The sequence below is a fragment of the Benincasa hispida genome, chromosome 7 (assembly GCF_009727055.1).
Source record: "Benincasa hispida cultivar B227 chromosome 7, ASM972705v1, whole genome shotgun sequence".
NCBI classification, from domain to species: domain Eukaryota; kingdom Viridiplantae; phylum Streptophyta; class Magnoliopsida; order Cucurbitales; family Cucurbitaceae; genus Benincasa; species Benincasa hispida.
In genome coordinates this window covers 30271841-30294543 of record NC_052355.1, presented here as the reverse complement: position 1 = coordinate 30294543, position 22703 = coordinate 30271841, and the positions used below count along the sequence as shown (strand labels likewise).

General features: G+C 30.4%; 2 protein-coding genes across 2 annotated transcripts; one reads left to right on the top strand and one right to left on the bottom strand.

Annotated features, from left to right (window-relative positions):
* Positions 1–10632: 10632 nt before the first annotated feature.
* On the top strand, positions 10633–14637 carry LOC120081526 (annexin-like protein RJ4). The gene is made up of 6 exons (XM_039036484.1): positions 10633–10793; positions 10923–11068; positions 11494–11712; positions 13061–13273; positions 13688–13780; positions 14253–14637. Exons 1-6 carry the CDS (start codon positions 10718–10720, stop codon positions 14451–14453), a joined length of 948 nt encoding a protein of 315 aa, XP_038892412.1. The 5' UTR covers positions 10633–10717; the 3' UTR covers positions 14454–14637.
* A 937-nt stretch (positions 14638–15574) lies between these two features.
* On the bottom strand, positions 15575–19326 carry LOC120080923 (annexin D4). The gene is made up of 6 exons (XM_039035605.1): positions 19167–19326; positions 17279–17451; positions 16953–17177; positions 16304–16537; positions 16133–16204; positions 15575–16020 (listed from the first exon to the last, which is right to left on the bottom strand). Exons 1-6 carry the CDS (start codon positions 19207–19209, stop codon positions 15811–15813), a joined length of 957 nt encoding a protein of 318 aa, XP_038891533.1. The 5' UTR covers positions 19210–19326; the 3' UTR covers positions 15575–15810.
* Between the last annotated feature and the right edge of the window lie 3377 nt (positions 19327–22703).

Here is a 22703-nt window from a genome sequence, read left to right as displayed (position 1 = left end):
CAACATTGACAGAGACAAAACGATCGTGTAGAGTTAACTATACAACAGTCATTCAACTGATCGTTGCTACACGATCGATTAGCAAATTCTATGCAATAAACTTCATTTACTAAACAATCGAGTACATCGTCTATGCAATAGACAGTGTCATATCTCCCATTTACTCGATCGCATACCTCCCGATTCCTCAAGCCAAGATCATACAGAGCCCACAACTCCTAGATTCTCACACCGAGAATACCAAAGTAACACTAGTTGTAGCGTCCTTACTCTGTTCGTGAATCGAGTTAGACTTGATTAGGTTTGAGGAGCATCAAGATGTTCGTGTTGTTGGTGTTTCGTCCGTTGCGTTCGAGTATTGCTAGTTTTGGACGCATTGGACTTCGATCAAAGGATTGTTTAAGAATGGTTCTTCAAAGGTATGCATACTCTATCTTTGATTCTCTCATAGCATGCTGTAATTTCTGTTTATGCATGACCTGTTAGTTTTCGTTTAAAGACTGTAATTGTGTGTATTTAATCTGAATGGAATTTAGAACGATCCCTTCCGCTGCTCATGAAAATCTCTGGTTTAGATTTTCTTCAGTCTTAACTAGGAATATTAAGAGATATTTTATCACTATTATTGATGACTATTTGGATTTCATGTTCATATGCTTGCTGAAAAATAAAAATGATGTTTTTTATGCCTTTAAACTTTTTGTGACTGAAGTATAAAACCAATTTAAACGAAAGGTTAAAAGACTTCATAGTGATAGGGGAACTGAGTACAACTCAGACAGCTTTAACGAGTTCTATAACGTGCATGGAATAATACATGAAAAGACTGCACCCTATTCTCCTGAAATGAATAGAAAAGTAGAAAGGAAAAATAGAACTCCTATATGAATTAATAGTTTTTATTTTGTTTAAGTCTGAAGTTGTGCCTTATTGGTGGGGTGAAATTGTCCTTACCATGTGTTATATCCTAAATAGAATATCCAAATCTAAAAACACAACTTCACCCTACAAAGTCCTTAAGAATAAGAAACCTAACTTGTCATACTTTAGAGCTTGGGTGTCTAGCCTTACTCCTAATGAAGAAGCCTAACTCCTAATGAAAAAGCTGACCCAAAGCCTAGAAGAAGTAAAAGAACTAGAATTTTCAGAAACTTTGGGAATGACTTCCAGATCTATAACATAAAAGAAGATCCTAAAGACTTAAACGAAGTCTTGTCCTCTATAGATGCCAACTTAAGGCAAGAAGCTATAAATGATGAAACCGACTCTGTTCGGTTAAATAGAACTTGACACTTAGTAGATCTAACCTTGGGTTGTAAGGCAATAGTGTTGGGGTTGATGCCTTAAATCTCGCTGATCCTGTATTTTTTAATTGTATTGTACATATAGTTTATTTATTTAATAAAATCTGAGATATTTTATTCAACATTTAGTAGCGTTAACCCAAAAAACCAATAAACAAACATCCAAGGTTATCTTCTGTAGCTTAAACATGTATGTAGAGACATACATGTGGATTGTGTTTAAGTGATAACCTGAATGGTCTATAGTAGATGGATAAGACTAGGTACCTTATCTTGGTGACACTACGAATATAGCCAACTTTGTAGATGTTACAATTATTGTAAAGTTCTATAAACTATTTGACCCTGATCATTCATGTAAAGACATGTGAGTGAAGGTGTTCTATACAAAAGGGTTTGTATGGGACCAGACCACGAAATGAATAGTCCCATTATATTATATCATTAATAGTAGAGACTTACATTTCACCAGGATAACTATAGGTGACATGACCTGAATCTTAAGTGAGTTGTGAACTCCTACCTATGAAGGTAGTCCTTTGATCTGTATGGGTGAGAGTGAAAGGCGATCCTTTGATCTGTATGGATGAGAGTGGCCATTTCACTAACTCAATATACCTACCATTTTGGGGATTCTTCTGATTGGGGAGCTGGGAACACAACTACACAAGACGAAATTCACTCCTTTCTTACTGTCAGAGTAAGTAGATAAACTGCTCCCTCAAGGGCTGATTCTAGGTCTTGAACAATGTGGCGTCACACCCTCTCTTGACCCGAGAGGGGTTTGGTCATAGTTAGACGATGACCTATTGTTCATTAGAGGGATCAATAGGACTTAAGGAGTTAGATGCAACTACAAGGGCAAAATGGAAATTTTAGCCGAGTTGTACTTACGAGTAATTTGTGAAAGGTCATTGCATTGTTGACTGGTTATATACAATGGACACAGAAATATTTATAGTGCGAAAAATGCAGCCACCTTTCTTTAGTGGAGTGATCGACAGTTAGTGGAGGTTGGGTAATTTAATTAAAAGAGTTTAATTAATTATCCAAGTGCCATTTGAGCTTCAATCTATAGGTTCATAAGGTCCCCTCTATAACTCAACTGAGATTATTGAGAATCAAGTTAATTTTGGATTAATTTGGATTGTTTAAATTAATCGAGTGAATTAATTATATATCATATTATTTTAAATTAATTATATGTGATATAATTAATATAATGTATTTGATACATTATAATATAAAGTTTATTTTAGAGGAAATAAATATTTGAATATGTTCAAATATTTATTATATGAATTGGATTCATATAATTAAATTTAATATGAATTTGATTAACATTAAATACCATAAGATATTGAGATATTTCAAACCATAAGTTATATTATGTTTGATGTAATATAAACTATAGGTTATAACATATTAGATATAAAATATAGTTTGATATATGTTACATATATAATAAAGTGTATATATATATACATATGTATGTATGTATGTATATATGTATGTATGTATATATGTATGTATGTATGTATATGTATGTATGTATGTATGTTAATCAATTTAATTAGTTTTAAAATTTTTATTTTTTAAACTAATTAAGGAGAGAGTTATTCTAACTCCTTCCCCCTAATATCTCTCAAATAAAAATCGTGGGTGATTTTTGGATGAACTGCTTCTTCCTCATTCTGTACGCAAAACAGTTGGAAAGTTACACAAAACCATTTTTACTCTGGCAAAAAAAAAAAAAAAAAAAAAAAAAGAAAAAAAAAANATATAATATGGTAAGTTGGTTATCATATTTATTTATAATATATTAATTATATGATAATTAATTCTTTTTCTCTAATAACTGATTGAGTGAGAGGTGATTGGAAGTTTTATGATAACCGTGAGATAAAGAAAAATTGTTTTCCAAAATTAGAAGTTGTTCTATTCGGAAATAACTCACGGAAAAAGTTATCAAGTAAAAGAGTTTTACTAAGCGACAACATTGACAGAGACAAAACGATCGTGTAGAGTTAACTATACAACAGTCATTCAACTGATCGTTGCTACACGATCGATTAGCAAATTCTATGCAATAAACTTCATTTACTAAACAATCGAGTACATCGTCTATGCAATAGACAGTGTCATATCTCCCATTTACTCGATCGCATACCTCCCGATTCCTCAAGCCAAGATCATACAGAGCCCACAACTCCTAGATTCTCACACCGAGAATACCAAAGTAACACTAGTTGTAGCGTCCTTACTCTGTTCGTGAATCGAGTTAGACTTGATTAGGTTTGAGGAGCATCAAGATGTTCGTGTTGTTGGTGTTTCGTCCGTTGCGTTCGAGTATTGCTAGTTTTGGACGCATTGGACTTCGATCAAAGGATTGTTTAAGAATGGTTCTTCAAAGGTATGCATACTCTATCTTTGATTCTCTCATAGCATGCTGTAATTTCTGTTTATGCATGACCTGTTAGTTTTCGTTTAAAGACTGTAATTGTGTGTATTTAATCTGAATGGAATTTAGAACGATCCCTTCCGCTGCTCATGAAAATCTCTGGTTTAGATTTTCTTCAGTCTTAACTAGGAATATTAAGAGATATTTTATCACTATTATTGATGACTATTTGGATTTCATGTTCATATGCTTGCTGAAAAATAAAAATGATGTTTTTTATGCCTTTAAACTTTTTGTGACTGAAGTATAAAACCAATTTAAACGAAAGGTTAAAAGACTTCATAGTGATAGGGGAACTGAGTACAACTCAGACAGCTTTAACGAGTTCTATAACGTGCATGGAATAATACATGAAAAGACTGCACCCTATTCTCCTGAAATGAATAGAAAAGTAGAAAGGAAAAATAGAACTCCTATATGAATTAATAGTTTTTATTTTGTTTAAGTCTGAAGTTGTGCCTTATTGGTGGGGTGAAATTGTCCTTACCATGTGTTATATCCTAAATAGAATATCCAAATCTAAAAACACAACTTCACCCTACAAAGTCCTTAAGAATAAGAAACCTAACTTGTCATACTTTAGAGCTTGGGTGTCTAGCCTTACTCCTAATGAAGAAGCCTAACTCCTAATGAAAAAGCTGACCCAAAGCCTAGAAGAAGTAAAAGAACTAGAATTTTCAGAAACTTTGGGAATGACTTCCAGATCTATAACATAAAAGAAGATCCTAAAGACTTAAACGAAGTCTTGTCCTCTATAGATGCCAACTTAAGGCAAGAAGCTATAAATGATGAAACCGACTCTGTTCGGTTAAATAGAACTTGACACTTAGTAGATCTAACCTTGGGTTGTAAGGCAATAGTGTTGGGGTTGATGCCTTAAATCTCGCTGATCCTGTATTTTTTAATTGTATTGTACATATAGTTTATTTATTTAATAAAATCTGAGATATTTTATTCAACATTTAGTAGCGTTAACCCAAAAAACCAATAAACAAACATCCAAGGTTATCTTCTGTAGCTTAAACATGTATGTAGAGACATACATGTGGATTGTGTTTAAGTGATAACCTGAATGGTCTATAGTAGATGGATAAGACTAGGTACCTTATCTTGGTGACACTACGAATATAGCCAACTTTGTAGATGTTACAATTATTGTAAAGTTCTATAAACTATTTGACCCTGATCATTCATGTAAAGACATGTGAGTGAAGGTGTTCTATACAAAAGGGTTTGTATGGGACCAGACCACGAAATGAATAGTCCCATTATATTATATCATTAATAGTAGAGACTTACATTTCACCAGGATAACTATAGGTGACATGACCTGAATCTTAAGTGAGTTGTGAACTCCTACCTATGAAGGTAGTCCTTTGATCTGTATGGGTGAGAGTGAAAGGCGATCCTTTGATCTGTATGGATGAGAGTGGCCATTTCACTAACTCAATATACCTACCATTTTGGGGATTCTTCTGATTGGGGAGCTGGGAACACAACTACACAAGACGAAATTCACTCCTTTCTTACTGTCAGAGTAAGTAGATAAACTGCTCCCTCAAGGGCTGATTCTAGGTCTTGAACAATGTGGCGTCACACCCTCTCTTGACCCGAGAGGGGTTTGGTCATAGTTAGACGATGACCTATTGTTCATTAGAGGGATCAATAGGACTTAAGGAGTTAGATGCAACTACAAGGGCAAAATGGAAATTTTAGCCGAGTTGTACTTACGAGTAATTTGTGAAAGGTCATTGCATTGTTGACTGGTTATATACAATGGACACAGAAATATTTATAGTGCGAAAAATGCAGCCACCTTTCTTTAGTGGAGTGATCGACAGTTAGTGGAGGTTGGGTAATTTAATTAAAAGAGTTTAATTAATTATCCAAGTGCCATTTGAGCTTCAATCTATAGGTTCATAAGGTCCCCTCTATAACTCAACTGAGATTATTGAGAATCAAGTTAATTTTGGATTAATTTGGATTGTTTAAATTAATCGAGTGAATTAATTATATATCATATTATTTTAAATTAATTATATGTGATATAATTAATATAATGTATTTGATACATTATAATATAAAGTTTATTTTAGAGGAAATAAATATTTGAATATGTTCAAATATTTATTATATGAATTGGATTCATATAATTAAATTTAATATGAATTTGATTAACATTAAATACCATAAGATATTGAGATATTTCAAACCATAAGTTATATTATGTTTGATGTAATATAAACTATAGGTTATAACATATTAGATATAAAATATAGTTTGATATATGTTACATATATAATAAAGTGTATATATATATACATATGTATGTATGTATGTATATATGTATGTATGTATATATGTATGTATGTATGTATATGTATGTATGTATGTATGTTAATCAATTTAATTAGTTTTAAAATTTTTATTTTTTAAACTAATTAAGGAGAGAGTTATTCTAACTCCTTCCCCCTAATATCTCTCAAATAAAAATCGTGGGTGATTTTTGGATGAACTGCTTCTTCCTCATTCTGTACGCAAAACAGTTGGAAAGTTACACAAAACCATTTTTACTCTGGCAAAAAAAAAAAAAAAAAAGAAAAGAAAGAAAGAAAAAATCCACTCATCTCTAACTCTCTCCCTGAAAAATTAAGAGAAGCCCACAACTCTCTCTTTGATTCTCAATTTCAAAGAGAATACAAAGGTTTCTTTTGTGGTGGTGCCCAACGAATTATTTTGGTGGAATTGTTGTGATTTGGTGTTAATCCAAGAAGAGATTGTGACCGATTGGAGAGGATTTTGTGAAGTTATTTGGACTTCAAGGATTAGTATTTTTCTTAAATCTTTTCTTCTCTTCTTTGCAGTTTAAAACATGCGGTAAATTTTCTTTGTATAATGCATATTTAGATTACTGAATTCTATGATTCCGTGTGAATTAAAATTGGGAAACGATCTCGCTTCTGCCTAGGATTTTCACAAACCTTCAAATAGGATGCAAGTGAATTCTAAGAAAGAAGCTTAGACCTGATGGAACTATAGATAAGTTTAAAGCCAGGTTAGTAGTAGAAGGTTTTAAACAGAGAGAAACAAATGGACTTCTTTAACACCTTTTCCCCAGTCACTAGAATTACCTCAATCGGTGTATTGTTTTCTCTCGCTGCCCTATATAACCTCGTAGTACATTAGATGAATGTAAAGATTGCTTTCCTAAATGGTGAACTTGAATAAGAGATTTACATGAAACAACCTGAGGGTTTCATAGTCGACGGTCAAGAGAATAAGGTTTGCAAGTTAGATAAATCTCTTTATGGCCTAAAACAAGCTCTTAAGCAATGATATGAAAAATTTGATAACCTAATATTGTCTAAAGGCTTCAAAGTCAATGAAGGTGGCAAATGCATCTATTATAAGTTTGAGAACAATCTTTGCACTATCTTATGTTTGTATGCAGATGATTTGTTAATCTTTGGATCGAACTTGCATGTTATAAATTATGTGAAATCCATTTTGACTGCAAACTTTGATATGAAAGACTTAGAAGAAACGAGTGTAATCTTATGCATAAAAGTAACTACGTCTAAAAATGGAATTTCTTTAGATCTATCTCACTATATAGAAAAAAATTCTAAAGAAATATAATTACTTTGAATGTAAATCAGCATTTACTCCTTATGACTCTAGTGTTAAGTTGTTAAAGAATACTGGTGACAGTATTAATCAATTTGAGTACACGAGCATCATAGGCAATCTCAAATACGTTGTTGATTGCACTAGGCCTGATATAGCTTATGTTGTAGTATTACTTTGTAGGTTTATAGAAGACCTAGTATAGAGCATTAGAATGCTATAGAAAAGGTTATGAGGTATTTGAAGAAAACCCAGAACCTAAAACCAGAAGTTTTCCGCTGACCTGGAAGAGTTTAGCGATGTTGACAGTAACTCCCTCTCAGATGATTCAAAGGTTACTAGTGACTATATTTTCAATATAGTAGGCAAATCTATCTCTTAAAGTCTAAGAAATAGACTATCTTAGCCCAATCTACGATGGATTCAGAAATGATAGTACTAGCAACAATTAGGGAAGAAGCAGACTGGCTTAGAAGTATGCCATCGAAGATTCTCCTATAGAAAAAGTCTGTACCAACTATATTGATTCATTGCAATAGTACTACAGTAATCGTAAAAGTTCAGAATCATTATTACAACTGAAAGAGACGAGAAATACGTCATACAGTACTATTAGAAAGCTTCTCACTATTGGTGTAATTAGAGTGAATCACATATGGATTGATGAAAACTAGGCAGATCCTTTGACGAAAGGACTGGCCAGAGAGAAGGTTTTCAAAACCTCAAAAATGATGAAACTCATGCCTATAGAGAGATGAATTACTGTAAGGAAAATCCAACCTGTAGACTGAAGATCCCAAGAAACAAATTCAACGAGTAATAACTTATCACAAGTGATATGAAGTGAATCATGCTAAAAACGAACATAGAGTTCCCTTCCTATGACCTAGAGTCTGAGCATGATATCCTGAAACGTAAGAAAGGTTTAACTTAGTTCTTAATGAGGTCTATACTTGATATTAAGTGGGGTATCTAGCTATAGAAGTACTCTCTATAGACTTACCTATGTCAAATTTCCGATCAGTTCCAGTGTAGCTCCGATCAAGATAAAAAAAAAATTTCTGGGTTGTTTTATCCTTGAGACGGCGTGGTCATAGTTGAATTACTTGCACAAGGGACAGAGTCATGAAACATCTTAAAGAGAGTGAGCTCCGCGATTCAGCCTGTAACCGATTTTTGTTTTATAGGTATTTTCGACTTTTGACGTTGTTTGATCGTAGTTATCTTTTGTCCATGGGAGGTGGTTGTTCCAACCGTCACAATTAAAGTTTCAATAACTAATAATAGCAATTTTCATAAAGTTTCTTGAAAATTTATTTCTATAAAGTCGAGGTCTCCATATTCCACTGATATCAATATTTCGAACCTTTGTGACAATTTGTAGTTTCTTTTTCTAAATTTTATGAGTATATTTATAATTAAATGAAAATTTTTATTTGCTCCTCAATATCCATGGTGAATCTACGAATATGTAAAAATATAAATAAAAATATATGACGTTTAGATGAAAAATTAATACAATTGCTAACCATTATCACCAAGAGAGCAACCAAGCTTACGTATATCTAGTAACTTTGTTGCAGTCCAAGGACCGGACACCCGAGTGGTCCGAAGTTGAACACTCGCCATTTTCCATGTGTACTATTACCGCATACTATTCAATAATTTTAAAGACTTTTTTAAATATATTTTTTAAATTTTATTTTAATACGTAACCAATTGAGTCCAAGTTTATAACTACTATTTCTTTCTTCTTCTTTTTTTTTTTTTACTTCTTTAAATTAAGGTTATAAATACTATTTTTATTTATTATAGTGTTTCGTAGTTTACCTTTCAAATTTTTAAGACGTTTCAATATTTAAGTTAAATTTTGAAAATTAAAAATAGTAATTTTAAAAAGTTTGTTTCTTCTTTAAAAAAAATAATAAAAAGTAAAATGTTTACCTATGAACTATGAAAACTATAATTAAGAAATTGTGACAAAACAGACATAATTTTCAAAAAGTAACCGATCATGGTATTTAAGTATTTTTTTTTAAAAAAAAAGATAAAAGCTATATTCAAACAATTAGGATGAATTAAGTATAAATTTTTAAAATATAAAATTTAAATTGAAAGTCAAAGTAAACTTAAATCGACTCGTATAAATATGTATTAACAACTCTAAGATATATGATTTGAATTTCCACCCATTGTTAAAAAAAAAAAAAACTCGTTATTCAATGATGGCTAACTATAAATCTAATATAACTTTATTATTAGACTCAACCCAACTATTTTTTTTAATATTTTAAAATTAATCTTACGAATATTAATTTTATCTTTTAAGTTTCTTTGTGTTGTTAGTTATCAACTTTATATCAATATTTTTAAAAATCAAATTTAAATTTTGAAATCTAAAAATTTGTTTTGGAGGACTTAAATTAAATTTAAGTTTGTATCTAAGATTTATCCATTGACTTAATTTTCTTACAAAGAATCTACAAAACTCATTAAATACACCATTAAATGATTAAGAATTAAGACACATCTAAAATTGGAAGATTTATAACATAGAAAAATTAAGACCGTGTTGGATAATTATTTTATTTTTTATCTTTAGTTTTTGAAAATTAAGTTTATTTTCTCTTCATTTCTTACAATGATTTGCATCTTTATTAATTAAAATAGTTAAACTCTTAGTCAAATTAAAAGATAAAAATAAGTTTTTTAGATCCCGTTTGGTAACCATTTTGTATTTGAAAATTAAGTCCATGAACACTACTCTCACCTACAAATTTCTTCCTTTGTTATCCACTTTTCACCACGATTTAAAAAACCAAGCTAAATTTTGAGAATTAAAAAAAAATTCAAAAAGTTATATTTGTTTTTGGAATTTACTAATTTGACCATTATACTTAATAATGCAAATTATTGTAAAAATGTGAATGGAATAAATTTAATTTTCAAAAATAAAAAAAATCAAATGATTACTAAACGAGCCTTAACTTTCGAAATTTAGCTTAATTTTTTAAATTATTAATAAAAAGTAGATAACAATAACAAAAAATTCTTTTTAGAAGTAAAAATGACTTCCATGGATTTAATTTTCAAAAACGAAAACTGAAAAAGAAAATGATTACCACTAAAATTACTGATTCCATTATTCTTCTTTTTCTTTTTTTACTTTGAGATTTGTTAGACATAAAGAAGTGGGAAAAAATGGGATTATAGTATCTATAAATAGTGGGGAGACGCCAAGTGAAGAAAAAAACATTGTATTATTTGAGCTGCGTAACTGGAAAAGAAACTGAGAGAAATTCAGCCGTGAGAAAATTGTTAAGCTATGGCTACACTAATTGTTCCTCGCGATGTTCCTTCCGCCAATGTCGATGCCGAAGCTCTCAGAACCGCTTTCAAAGGTATCCATTCCATTCACTCGCTAAAACTATCACTCACTCATCATTCTTCGGTTTCCTTGATTGATTACGATTCTTGCATTTAGTTCTGTTGTTTGTTATGCTTCTGAATCTGTTTTCTCTTCTTCATAGGCTGGGGATCCGACGAGAAGGCCATAATCTCGATCCTTGCTCATAGAAATGCGATTCAAAGGAGGCAAATCAGGATTGCTTATGAACAGCTTTTTCAGGAGGATCTTATCAAGCGCCTTGAATCGGAGATCTCTGGCCACTTCGAGGTTCTGATTTTCATTTTCTTTCTTTTTTTGAAATCGTCCTGATCATACTCGTGTTCATCGACATCATCCGTTACGATTAGTCCTGCTCATTGTTCTGTCTTTTTCGAAAATCGATCATCGTCATTATTTTATTTCTACTTTTGAGTTCATCGGCTCATCGTCATTATAATCTTCACCATACATGTGTGCTGTGTTCTCATCGTCGATTATCGGTATCATCGATGTCGGATTGTCTCACATCGATGATTACGACTCCTGTTTGGTTGTCCGCCACAATTTTTTCGCTGAAAAAAAAGAAAAGAAAAAGAAGGATGGATTCTAGGTTTTTGTTTGCTAAAAATTTCGTCACGAAGATCGATTCGGTCCGATTCTTATTGTTTTGTTGGTTAGAATAGGTAGAGTTAATTTGTTTGTGGGTGAAACAGAGAGCGGTGTACCGATGGATGCTGGATCCGGAGGACAGAGATGCTGTTTTGGCCAACATAGCCATAAGGAAGCCCAAGGAAGATTTTGCTGTGCTCGTCGAGCTTTCTTGCATCTACTCTCCTGAAGAGCTATTAGGGGTCAGGAGGGCTTACCAACACCGCTACAAGCGCTCCCTAGAGGAAGATGTTGCAGCCAGCACCAACGACGATTTGCGCACGGTCCGTGACTTAACCCCCCACCCCTTTTGTTACTTTCTTAATTAACTTCATCAGAAATACTTATTTTAAAAAATACGCATTTTAATTTAGATTTAAATAGATTCTTTTTTTACTTTTAGTTTTGGTTCATTTTTATGTTTATTTTAGTCCTTATATTTTTAAATTTACTTCATTGAGATTTTATTTTCAAAATGTTAATTTTAATTCTTATACTCTAAAAAAAGTTATCATTTTGGTCCCTTCAATAAAAAAATGAAAATAAATATTTTGAAAGTACAAAAACCAAAATGAACTAAAGTTAACTAGACCAAAATGAATATTTTAAAATAATATCGATCAAAATGAATCATAATCAAAAGTAGAGAGATTTAAATAGTACTTAAATCTTATTTTAATAATATGAGTATTTTAAAAATAACAATTAATAATAAGTAATATATATTTGAGGAGGAGAAATGGATTCTTATGTAATCTTTTAACAACATTCTGGAAAGTAGGAAGTGTTCATTAGCCAATTTAAATTACTTTTTCTCTTGGGAAAGGATTAGAGAACCATAATCGTAAGTGGTTTTAGATTTTTTTTTTTTCTTTTCTTTAATTAAGATTGAATAAGCAGTGTCTTATTGTTATCTTCCGAAAATCAGTTGTGTAAATTAATGTGAGCAATAACATTAAAGAGAAAGAAACATTATATCTTTTATGTTATTTACAATACTAATTAAACCATTTATATATAAACTGTATCAAAATATTTATATATAAACTGTATCAGTAAATTTCTTTTCGAACTCTATTAATAAAATCTTTTCGAACTAAAAAAACACTTTTATTTTCTTATAAATTCTTTTTTTTGGGACAAAATTCCAAATGGAATTTAATAAAATAAATTTTCAAATAGCAAAATGAACTAATGTGAATATGCATAATTGATTGTACAATATATATGTACATACACACATATATATTCAAGATTTTTTTTCCTGACAATTTCAAATTAAAAAAAAAAGTTCAAATAGTAATATGTCCGTATATGTGATAAATGGTACTAATTTCTTTTTCCCAATTAACCCACAAGTTAGGTAAGTAAGACAACAGTAGAAGATGAATATTGTGACGTTCATGAATTTAAATATAGTAAATAATCTGAACTGATATATTTAAAGCAAAGATAGTCTCTATGTACATGATTTATTTGTTTATTTATTTTTTTACAATATGTAAGGTAATCAAATTTCTGATCTTGAAATCGACTGTATAAGGTTTATGCTAGTTGATCTCGACTTCTTTTGGCTTTAGGTTAGGATAATTATGAAGTTACCAATTATTGATGAAATAAAATGCTTTGCAGCTGTTAGTTGGACTAGTGAGTGCATACCGTTACGGTGGAGCGGATGTAGATCTAAGCCTGGCTAAATCAGAAGCGGAGAGACTTGAACGTGCAATCAGAGACAAAACCTTCTATCATGAAGATGTTATCAGGATCTTAACCACAAGGAGTAGGCCACAGCTGGTTGCAACTTTCAATCACTACAAAGATGCCTTCGGTATTTCCATTTCTGAGGTATACAACTTAACTCACAACACTTCCAATTTTGACCCTTTGATATCATTTTTGGTCTACTCTGTTTTTGTTCTTTCTTCTTTTGCCCCTCTCCCCTCTCAACACTAAAATTCCAAAAATGTTGATTGATTTTCCAAATGACATTGCCATAAGAAAAGTATGTGCATGGAGGGTGAGTGGTGTTCTATTTGTAAGTTGGACATAAGGCTTATATGTACAATATTCCATTTGACAAAATGAATTGCATGATAAACCATATTCTGATAGTTTTAATCTACCTGGAAATTTTAAGATAAAAAAACTTTGAATTTGAGCTATATTATTGGGAGATAGAAATGGTAACAGTTCATTTTTCCTCTAAGACAATTGAACCACATGATATTAAAAGTCTAAACAAGTGGCTCTTTCTTGTAGCAATTGTCCAGTGATAAAGCAGGCAAAGAGCTCACAGAAGCACTGCGAACCATCATTGAATGCATCGATGACCCTTTCCAGTACTACGAGAAGGTGAACACCTTCTGTCAAACTAGATTTATGTTCCTGCCTAAATTTATTTCTATACACAGAAGTAATGCATTTGTTTAGGTTTGATAATGATTTGATTTCTTAAAATTGTACTTGTTTTTTCATATTTTACAACGATGCTCATTTTAGCTAAGAAATCATTTGATGCTAGACTTCAAAAACATAAACAAGTTTTTTAAACTTAGTCTAAACTTTGAAAACATTCCTAAAAAGTAGATAACAAAACAAAGAATCCTATGGACAGAAATAGTATTTTATAAGCTTAGTTTCATAAACCAAAATTCAAATAGTTATACCATAGATAAAGCTTCTAGTTCTTACTTTTGAGCCGTTTGATCTGAATGCAAACAAGAAAAAAACAAAAATAATAAAGCTGATTAGTGATCAAAATCAAATCATCATGAAGATGAGACTGATGAAATTTCGTTTTGAAAAAAAAAATGGTAACTTTGAGGTGGTGCGAAATGCAATCAAGAGGGTCGGGAAGAGCGACGAGGATGCATTGACTCGAGTGGTGGTGACGAGGGCGGAGAAAGACTTGAGGCAGATAAAAGAGGCTTATCACAAGAGAAACAGTGTTACCCTTGACGATGCTGTGTCCAAGGAGACCTCTGGCGACTACAAGCGTTTCATCCTTGCTCTTCTTGGTAATTAAAGCTTTGATTAAGTACTCTGCTTTGCGTGCTTATCATCATCCTATTATGAGTATCCTAATAATCGGCTTTCATTTAGTGTATGTTGCTATATTATATATATGATCAGTGTCTTGTATTGCAGACCTTTGGTTTTGTATGAATATGAACACTTATTTAGTTGAATTGTGCTATCCTATCATATCCTATCCTATGCTTCTCTGCTTTTGAAGCTCCCTCACAAACTTGTCTTTTCTTCTCATTCATTCTACCCTTAACTTTTTGCTTCCATAAAAGTCAGAAAGTCTTACAAACAAAATACTCTCTCTTTCTTCAAATTTTAAGTAGTCATTTTTTTTTCAAATCAAATGATAATAGGTTAAATTGTCTATAATGTTATTTGAATTTCAAATTTGTGTCTAATAAACCATTTAATTTTAGTCTTTGCTCTGAAGCGCTTTGACATTCATTTATATTTTAATATAAACTATTCGCATCAGTCGAAAGTTTTACTAGACTTTTTTTTATTTTTTATTTATTAATTATCAAATCAAGTTCGTAAAGATAATAGATCAGGTTATAAAGTTTAGTTCATAAACTTTTATATTCGTATCTAATGTCTTTGAACTTTAAAAAGTATCAATATCTTATTGGACTTTAAAATTCATGTCAAAATAAACCATTTAACTTTTAATAAATCTGAACATATTCAACGTTAAAAAAATTAGACATACCAAACGAATTCTCCACTTGATTCTAAGTGAGACTAATTAATTACCAATTTCTACAACTCAAAAACTTGGTGCTCAAAAAGAATTACAATCAAGTTGTAATATAGTGTTTTAATGTAAGTGAGTCGTCCTCTAGATTGATACTTTGGTCACTTTAAGTACCCACAAGTTCTAATGCCCAGTTTTATTTGGGGATAATCACAAAGTTGTTAAATAAAAACTAGAAAAGAATGTCCAATGTTAGTATTATCAATTGTACTTCGCAATTTTTTTAATGAGGGCAAACCATAGTTACCTTTTTGGGAATCAGAACTTAATGTTAATGAAATTTAACTTGGCTCTTCGATATACCATATAGTTATATATTTTGACTAAAAAAAGAGTTAAAATGATATTGTGTCCATGAAATAGAATGCTCAATACAAAGGATATATATAATAATTGAACAAACAATTATGTGAACAATTTTCAATGTTCAAATTGTTCAAATTTATTATGGCAAAAGAGAATAACATAGCCTCATAAGCAATAGAGAATCATGAAAAACGACTAACTCATACATATAAATTAAACACAGCAAATTCCGATCCTCTAAGAGAAAAAATAAACAGCAATTTTCAAATCTTTTTATTTATCTTAACTATAATAATTAATTTGATCTTGCCAGCAAAGTGAGCAAGAAATCTTTGTAGCTACCATTGCAAACAGACCCAATTTTCTCGGCCAATGAAACTCCAAACTGATTTTTGAACTCAACTTTGATCTCCTTCATGTCTGTATCGGCTCTCGTAACGACGATTCGAGTCAATACCTTTTTTATCTTCTTGTCTGCGTCGACTTTTAGCGATACATTTAGAAGCTAACCACAGAATAAGAAATGACATTATTCAGTAACCTTAATAATGATAATAAAAAGACATGAAAATTTTGATTTTATTGTGAAAGAGCAAGGGGGTTTGAAATTTACATACCTGAGTAAAATACTTAACAGGATTGGCTAAGCATAACACTGCCTCTTGAAGCCTCAAGTCACCATGAAGATCCTACCAAAAAGAAAGAAAAAAGATCTCAAACCTTAGCAGAGATCTTTTCATTCATCCATAAGTATATTATCATTAGAGAGCATAATATTAGGTAGGTACCTCATCAATGGAGCGACCTGCTGAGATTTCATTGTAGTGTTTGTAAAGGGCATGAAGAAAGTGTTTGCTTCTTGTTGAGAGTATTCTCACAACCTCTTCGTCTTCAATGAGGCTGCTCTTTTTGCTGCTTGCTTCCTTGATTGAATGAGCAAGCTTTTTTGCTTCCGATTTTGCTATCTCCTCCTTATACTTTGATCCTTCGTACCTATATGCACTCATTAATGCAACCAAAAGCTGCAATATTCCAAAGTAACACCAAACACTCAGTCTCTATTTGATAATCATTTAGCTCATTTGATAGCCATTTGATTTTTCGTTTTTTAGTTTTTCAAAATTAAGCTTATAAATACTACTTCCACGTATCAGTTTTTTTGTTTTGTTATCTAACTTTCCATCAATGTTTTCAGAAATCAAGCCAAGTTTTGAGAACTAAAAAATAACTTGTTTTTGTTTTTGGAATTTGACTAAGAATTTAAATATTTTCTTAAAAGAGATGATCATAATTATAATAAGAAACTTGAAAGAAAATAGACATAAATTTAAAAATGAAATTGTTATCGACCGAGACTATATATGATGCAATTGTTACAAAGCAATTTTGTTTGCAAGAAAGGAGAAGTATGTGAGAAAGTAAAGAAGAAGAAGTTACCTTGCGTTCAGGGCCATTAATGTGGCTGGCAACATCTTCTTCAATGGAATGATCAAAGAGGGAATGGTAAGCCTTCCTTGCTCCCAAAAGTTCATCAGAAGTCCTAGTACAAGCCACTTCTATGAGAATGTTGATGTTTTGGCCATGGTGTCCTTTGCTCAATGCTTCCTTTACCAAACGAGCATCTCTTTCCCATGGATGTGTTGTCCATAGCACCACAGCATTCTATAGATATCATATATCCACAATACATTCACATGTATATTTATACAAATCTTTCACTTTAATTTGTTTGAAATTTCTTAAAATAAGAAAAAAGGATATACCTTAAAGCGCATGAATTCATGCTTGAGAAGTCTCATGCCATGTTCTTCCCAACGCTCAAAGGAACGTTCATCTTCACTGAAAAAATGGCTACTTCTCTTTCTGAACATTTTTTTCTCCTCATGATCCCATTTTCCCAATGTCTCTATCATTGCCTTCTCATTTATTCCATGCCCTGTTTTTCATTTCACTTCTCAACATTATTCACTTCACTTTCCAAACATTTTTTATATTTCTATAAATCATATTCAATTCTAATAATCTATGCGATTATGACTAGATAAAATTAAGGATGACCTATAGTATATATGTGAGAATAACTATTTCTAATTAATAGTATGAAGTCTTTTTTGAGATTTTCTTTTGGCGAGATGTGGAATTCCACCTGGATTATTTTGATGGAGGGGGATGGGGCTCCTAAGTTATAAAAGGAGATAGTCTCCTTTGTTTTAATATGTCTTAGTTAGAAACATTTTAAACTCTATTGTCCTCTAATTAACTTCCTTTTGTATTCTCTAGTTTGAGAGTGAAAAAATGTTTGAGTAGCAAAAAAACTTTGAGAAGGTACTCTCGTAATTGAGGACGGACAGAGATAGTTATTCTATATGATTATAGTAATTTAAAACAAAGTCACTAGAGTTCTTCACCAAAATAGAGAATATCATATCATTATAGAGATATAAAGAGAATCTTTTTCTTTAACTTTGGTATTAGAACTCATGAAATGATACAGGGTTTAATAATAATTTTCAATATGGGTTCATAGTAAGAATTAAGGAAATATATATATATATATATATATATATATATATTTATTGTTTTTAGAAATTCAGCTAAAACCTAAACAATTTTACCCAAAAAAAAGAAAAAAAAACAATTAGCGAACTGATTTTGAGATTTCTATGAATAAAGATTTTGAAATAAAATTGTCAATAAGTAGCACCTTTTATATTCAATAAGTATCATATAAATTGAAAAAAATATATCAATTAACTTGTAGATATATCATATTAGGGTAACCATTGTAATTTAAACAATATAATGTTGTTCAATGCCCAACAAATATTGAAGCATAAGAATTTTCTCAACCTCCAAGATAAAATTATTAACTTAAATTAAATCTAAATAGAAAATTCGACAATTAATTTTCTAAAGAACGGGAAAAATTACTCTTCATCAATCAAATATTATAAATGGACTACACGTTATGGCTAACCTTAGTACAACCATTTTAAATTTATTCTTAAAAATTAAAAATCGGCAAAAAGTACACTATAAAATTTTAAGGATCATAAGGACGGAAAAGTAATTTTGTATGAATTAAACTTTTAGCAAAAATCTAGTAATATTATTTTATTCCAAAAAAAAAAACGCACAGGGGCATAAAGGTAATTTGATTGAAAATTAATACTGGAAATGGATTTCATAATCCATTATCTGTAAATTGCACAGAATTTAACTAGACATCAATAAATAGAAATATAAAATCATAGGACAAAATTGCATAGATGTGATAACAATTATTTTAGTTAATTTCAACGAAAACGATCTGTAAGAAAATAGAGAGAAACTGTGATCGTGTCCGGAAGTTGTATTTCTCCGGCGAAGATCAACGAGATAATGAAGCCTTCGCGACGGAGTAAGGAAAACAGAGAGACGCCGACGTCGAGGCCAGGTATCGTATTTCTCCGGCAACGAGTTAAATTTTCAATAGAAAATTAAAAAAAAAAAAAAAAAAAAAAAAAAAAAAAACTCCGAATGAAAAACAATGAAGATCGACACACGGATTTGGATGAATTTCGCGATGAAGAAGAGAAGAAAAGGAAAAAACAAAGAGAGAGAAAGAATGAATGGCAGAGTAATGAAAGAGGAAAGGAACGAGAAGTTAACCTGAGAGAGCTCGAGTGAGAACTTCGACGGCAGAATCCGCCATTTCTGAGTTGCTTATTGAATCGGAGAAGAGACGAAGACGAAGAAGAAGAAGAAGAAAGCAGAGTACAATCACCTCATCTAATTCCTCCCGCGTTATAAAACAAACTCAATATGCCCTTTTTCGTCATTTCCCTAACTACTTTAATTTTTTCGTTTTATAACAATTAAAACCACTTTTTTAATGCACATCCCAATTCTTTGAAAAAAAAAAACATTTTTTCTGTTTTTCTTTTATTTTTTAAATGTATTTATAGAGTTCAAATTATAACTTTTTCTTTCTTTTTTTTTTTTCCTCCCAAAATGACATCTGATCAATTGATTCAAGATTTATATTTTAATCAATTTAGTTATGTTTAAGTTTAAATGATAAAAACTTTTGTATTGTTTCGTTGGTGCGAGTAAAAAAAGTTGTTTGATTCTTTTTTTGAATGGTTAATTTGATATATATATACTATATTATAATTCATTTATATTGATAGCCTTTTGAATTATGGTATATTATCGGTAAGATCTTTTGTTATTGAAAAAAATCATCTTTTAAAAAATTATTTGAGTTATATTTTATATTTTATCACAGACAGAGTGTGTGTTGTTTTTAACCATTTAATTATGTCAAAACGAGTATAATTAAATTAATATAATAGAAAAAAAAAAGAGAATATAGCTGAAATTTCACTATTTAAAAAAATTATTTATTTATATATTATCATATAAATATTAAATGTATTCATTTTTATTTTTTTAGTACAATTTAATGTACTTTATATTTGGGAGTTCAGAATTTTAGAGTAATATAAATATCACTTATAAAGTTAAATGATCCTTTCATCTTTTCGCATTTTTATCTTTGTGCCAATTATAGATGTCAAGATGAGGGATCGAACCTCCGACCTTTAAAGAGATAGACCCTGTGAAGTATCATTGAGCTAAATACATTATAACTTTATATATATATATATATATATATATATAGAATTTGGAAAAGTAATGTCACGTTATTTTGTAATTTGGAAAAGGATCCCACATACGGAGATCAAGGTATCAAAGTAACAAAATACAGACAAAGACAGAGTAACAAAAAGCAAACAAAGCCAACAAGATAAAACCTGAACTTAACCAAACATAAACGTAAAAAAAAAAAAATCCCAAACACCAGGGAGATAATTGCATTACTTTGTAATTTATTATAGATCTTTAATAGGAAATAAAGTGAGAGGGAGAGAGAACTATTAATAAAGTAAGTGAAGAATGGTATTAAGATTAAACATTAATTAAGAAAAAAAAATGTAAAAAAGTAAACTTAAAGACAAATATTTTTTTCTTTTTTTTCTTTTTTTAAAAACCCGTTGAAAAAAAAAACGCTTTAAAATATAACAATTACAAATAACGTGTCTAATAAACATGTATTTCTCTCTCTCTCTCCAGAACTCCTTTCAATTCATCAACGAAGTTTTCATTTGATTTCCTTTCTTGCTATTCAGTCCTTAGATTTTGGTATTTTACTATTCGTGCCATAACGTTTGTTTAATTACACGCCCCTTTAATTTGGTAGAAATTACAAAACGTCCACACTTCTTTACTCAAATTGCGTTTCAATCCACAAATTTTTTCGATGGGACCCACAATATTATCTACGACCTGCATTATGTCGTGATGGTGACACACATGCTCGGACCATTTGATAAAAATATCCCAACATGTTTCTTTCCTATTATTATATACACATTTTTTAAAAATTAATTTGATAGATACCAACTATTTTAAGAATTATTATAATATTCCAAAAGTTGACTTTGACTTTCTATATTCTATTGTTGTTCTTATAATGAGTATGCTCATTGATTATTGATTATATTAATATATCATATGATTTGATCCCCGATTATACTTTATACTTTGTTTTTTTTCACACAATAACTTATCTCTGTATTGTTTTTTTTAATTAATTCATTTAGCTGTCCAAACTAAAAGGTTATATTTCACTATCATTTTTTTAGGAAGTAAATTACTTTTTTTTACTAAAACAATTTTGATTTTTATGTGAATTTTTATTTGTTTTATCAATGTTACATTTTATCATTTAAAAAATGTTTGTAGCTATTATTATTATTATTCAAATTTCGTGGATTAAAATGTTCATTTTGAAATTTAAAGAACTTAATAGACCATAACCAACAATGTATTTACTCTCATTATTATTATACACCAAATAACTTATAAAGTTAAGTTTTGATAACTTGTTATTAAGAGTTGAAGGTTTTAATATGGTAAGAATAATGATAACAAAAAATCTCGTAAGATTGTTTAATATTTTTAAATTTACGAATATTATTATGTAGATAATCTCCATCAATTATTTTAAAATATTGTTTAACATACAATAAATCTAAGATATCATTCAAATTATGCGTGAAATTTTATATTAATTACCTACCAATGATTTGTATTATTTTATTTTATTAGTTGGATTCAATTTCTTCACACACAAACCATAAGATATACATGTGTCAATTGTGTCAAGTTCCCAAGATAACATAGTACATGTCTTTCCAATTCAATCATTTGACTAAGCTTAATTTTATTAATATTATTCGCATATCTTTAACGAATATTTTAATTTTAATTTATATATTTTACTGATCAGAATTTAGCTCAATTAACATCATTATGAAATATTTATGGCTCAAATCCCTCCATCTCTGATTTATATTTTTAAAAAATTATCTTTTTATTTTATTTATTTTTATTATTATCCAAAATTTTATTATTTTATTTATATACATATTGTCGGAGATTTGGTTTGTTGATTTTATAATTTTCTCTAAGACAATAGTTTTACAAATGTCTCAAATAAAGTATTAACATCCAGTTGTGACATCAGAGTATTTTCTTACAAAATAGTTTCCATATCTGGAAATATCTGGCTTTGATATTTAGTCTGATATGTTTCTTTTTGAAGCGTGACTTTTTATTTCAAATGAGGATTTATTTCTTTTATTAGATTTGTTTATTTAAAGTGAGTTTTGCAAACCATTTAGGATTGTCGCATTTGTGTAATTGAGCAAGACATTTTTTTTTGTACTATGGCCAAATTATTATACATCTTGTTCTTGCTTGTTTGCTCACTATTTTGCTATGTATGTTCTTCATCCATTGAGTGCAACACTTTGAAGAGTTTCAAGGTCTTAGGGGGAGCCTAAGTCATTGTTGCCAGAGAAAGGATTTTCAATCTTAGAAAGAGTCTAAGACTTGGCTTCAGAAGAGGAGTTCTTTGTCTTAGAGGGACCTAAGGGTTGTTAGTAAAGGGAGTTCACTGATCCAAGAGGAAGATAATCAAGTTGAGAGGAGTATCACACCCACACTGTCAGATGTTGAAGTTTCAAATGCTAATATTAACATACTTAGGGGGAGTCTAAGTTTAGTTGAAAGGGAGTCTCACATTTAGGGAGAGCCTAGGTGCAGTGTGGGTGTAGTAGTTGGAGTATTACAAATAAG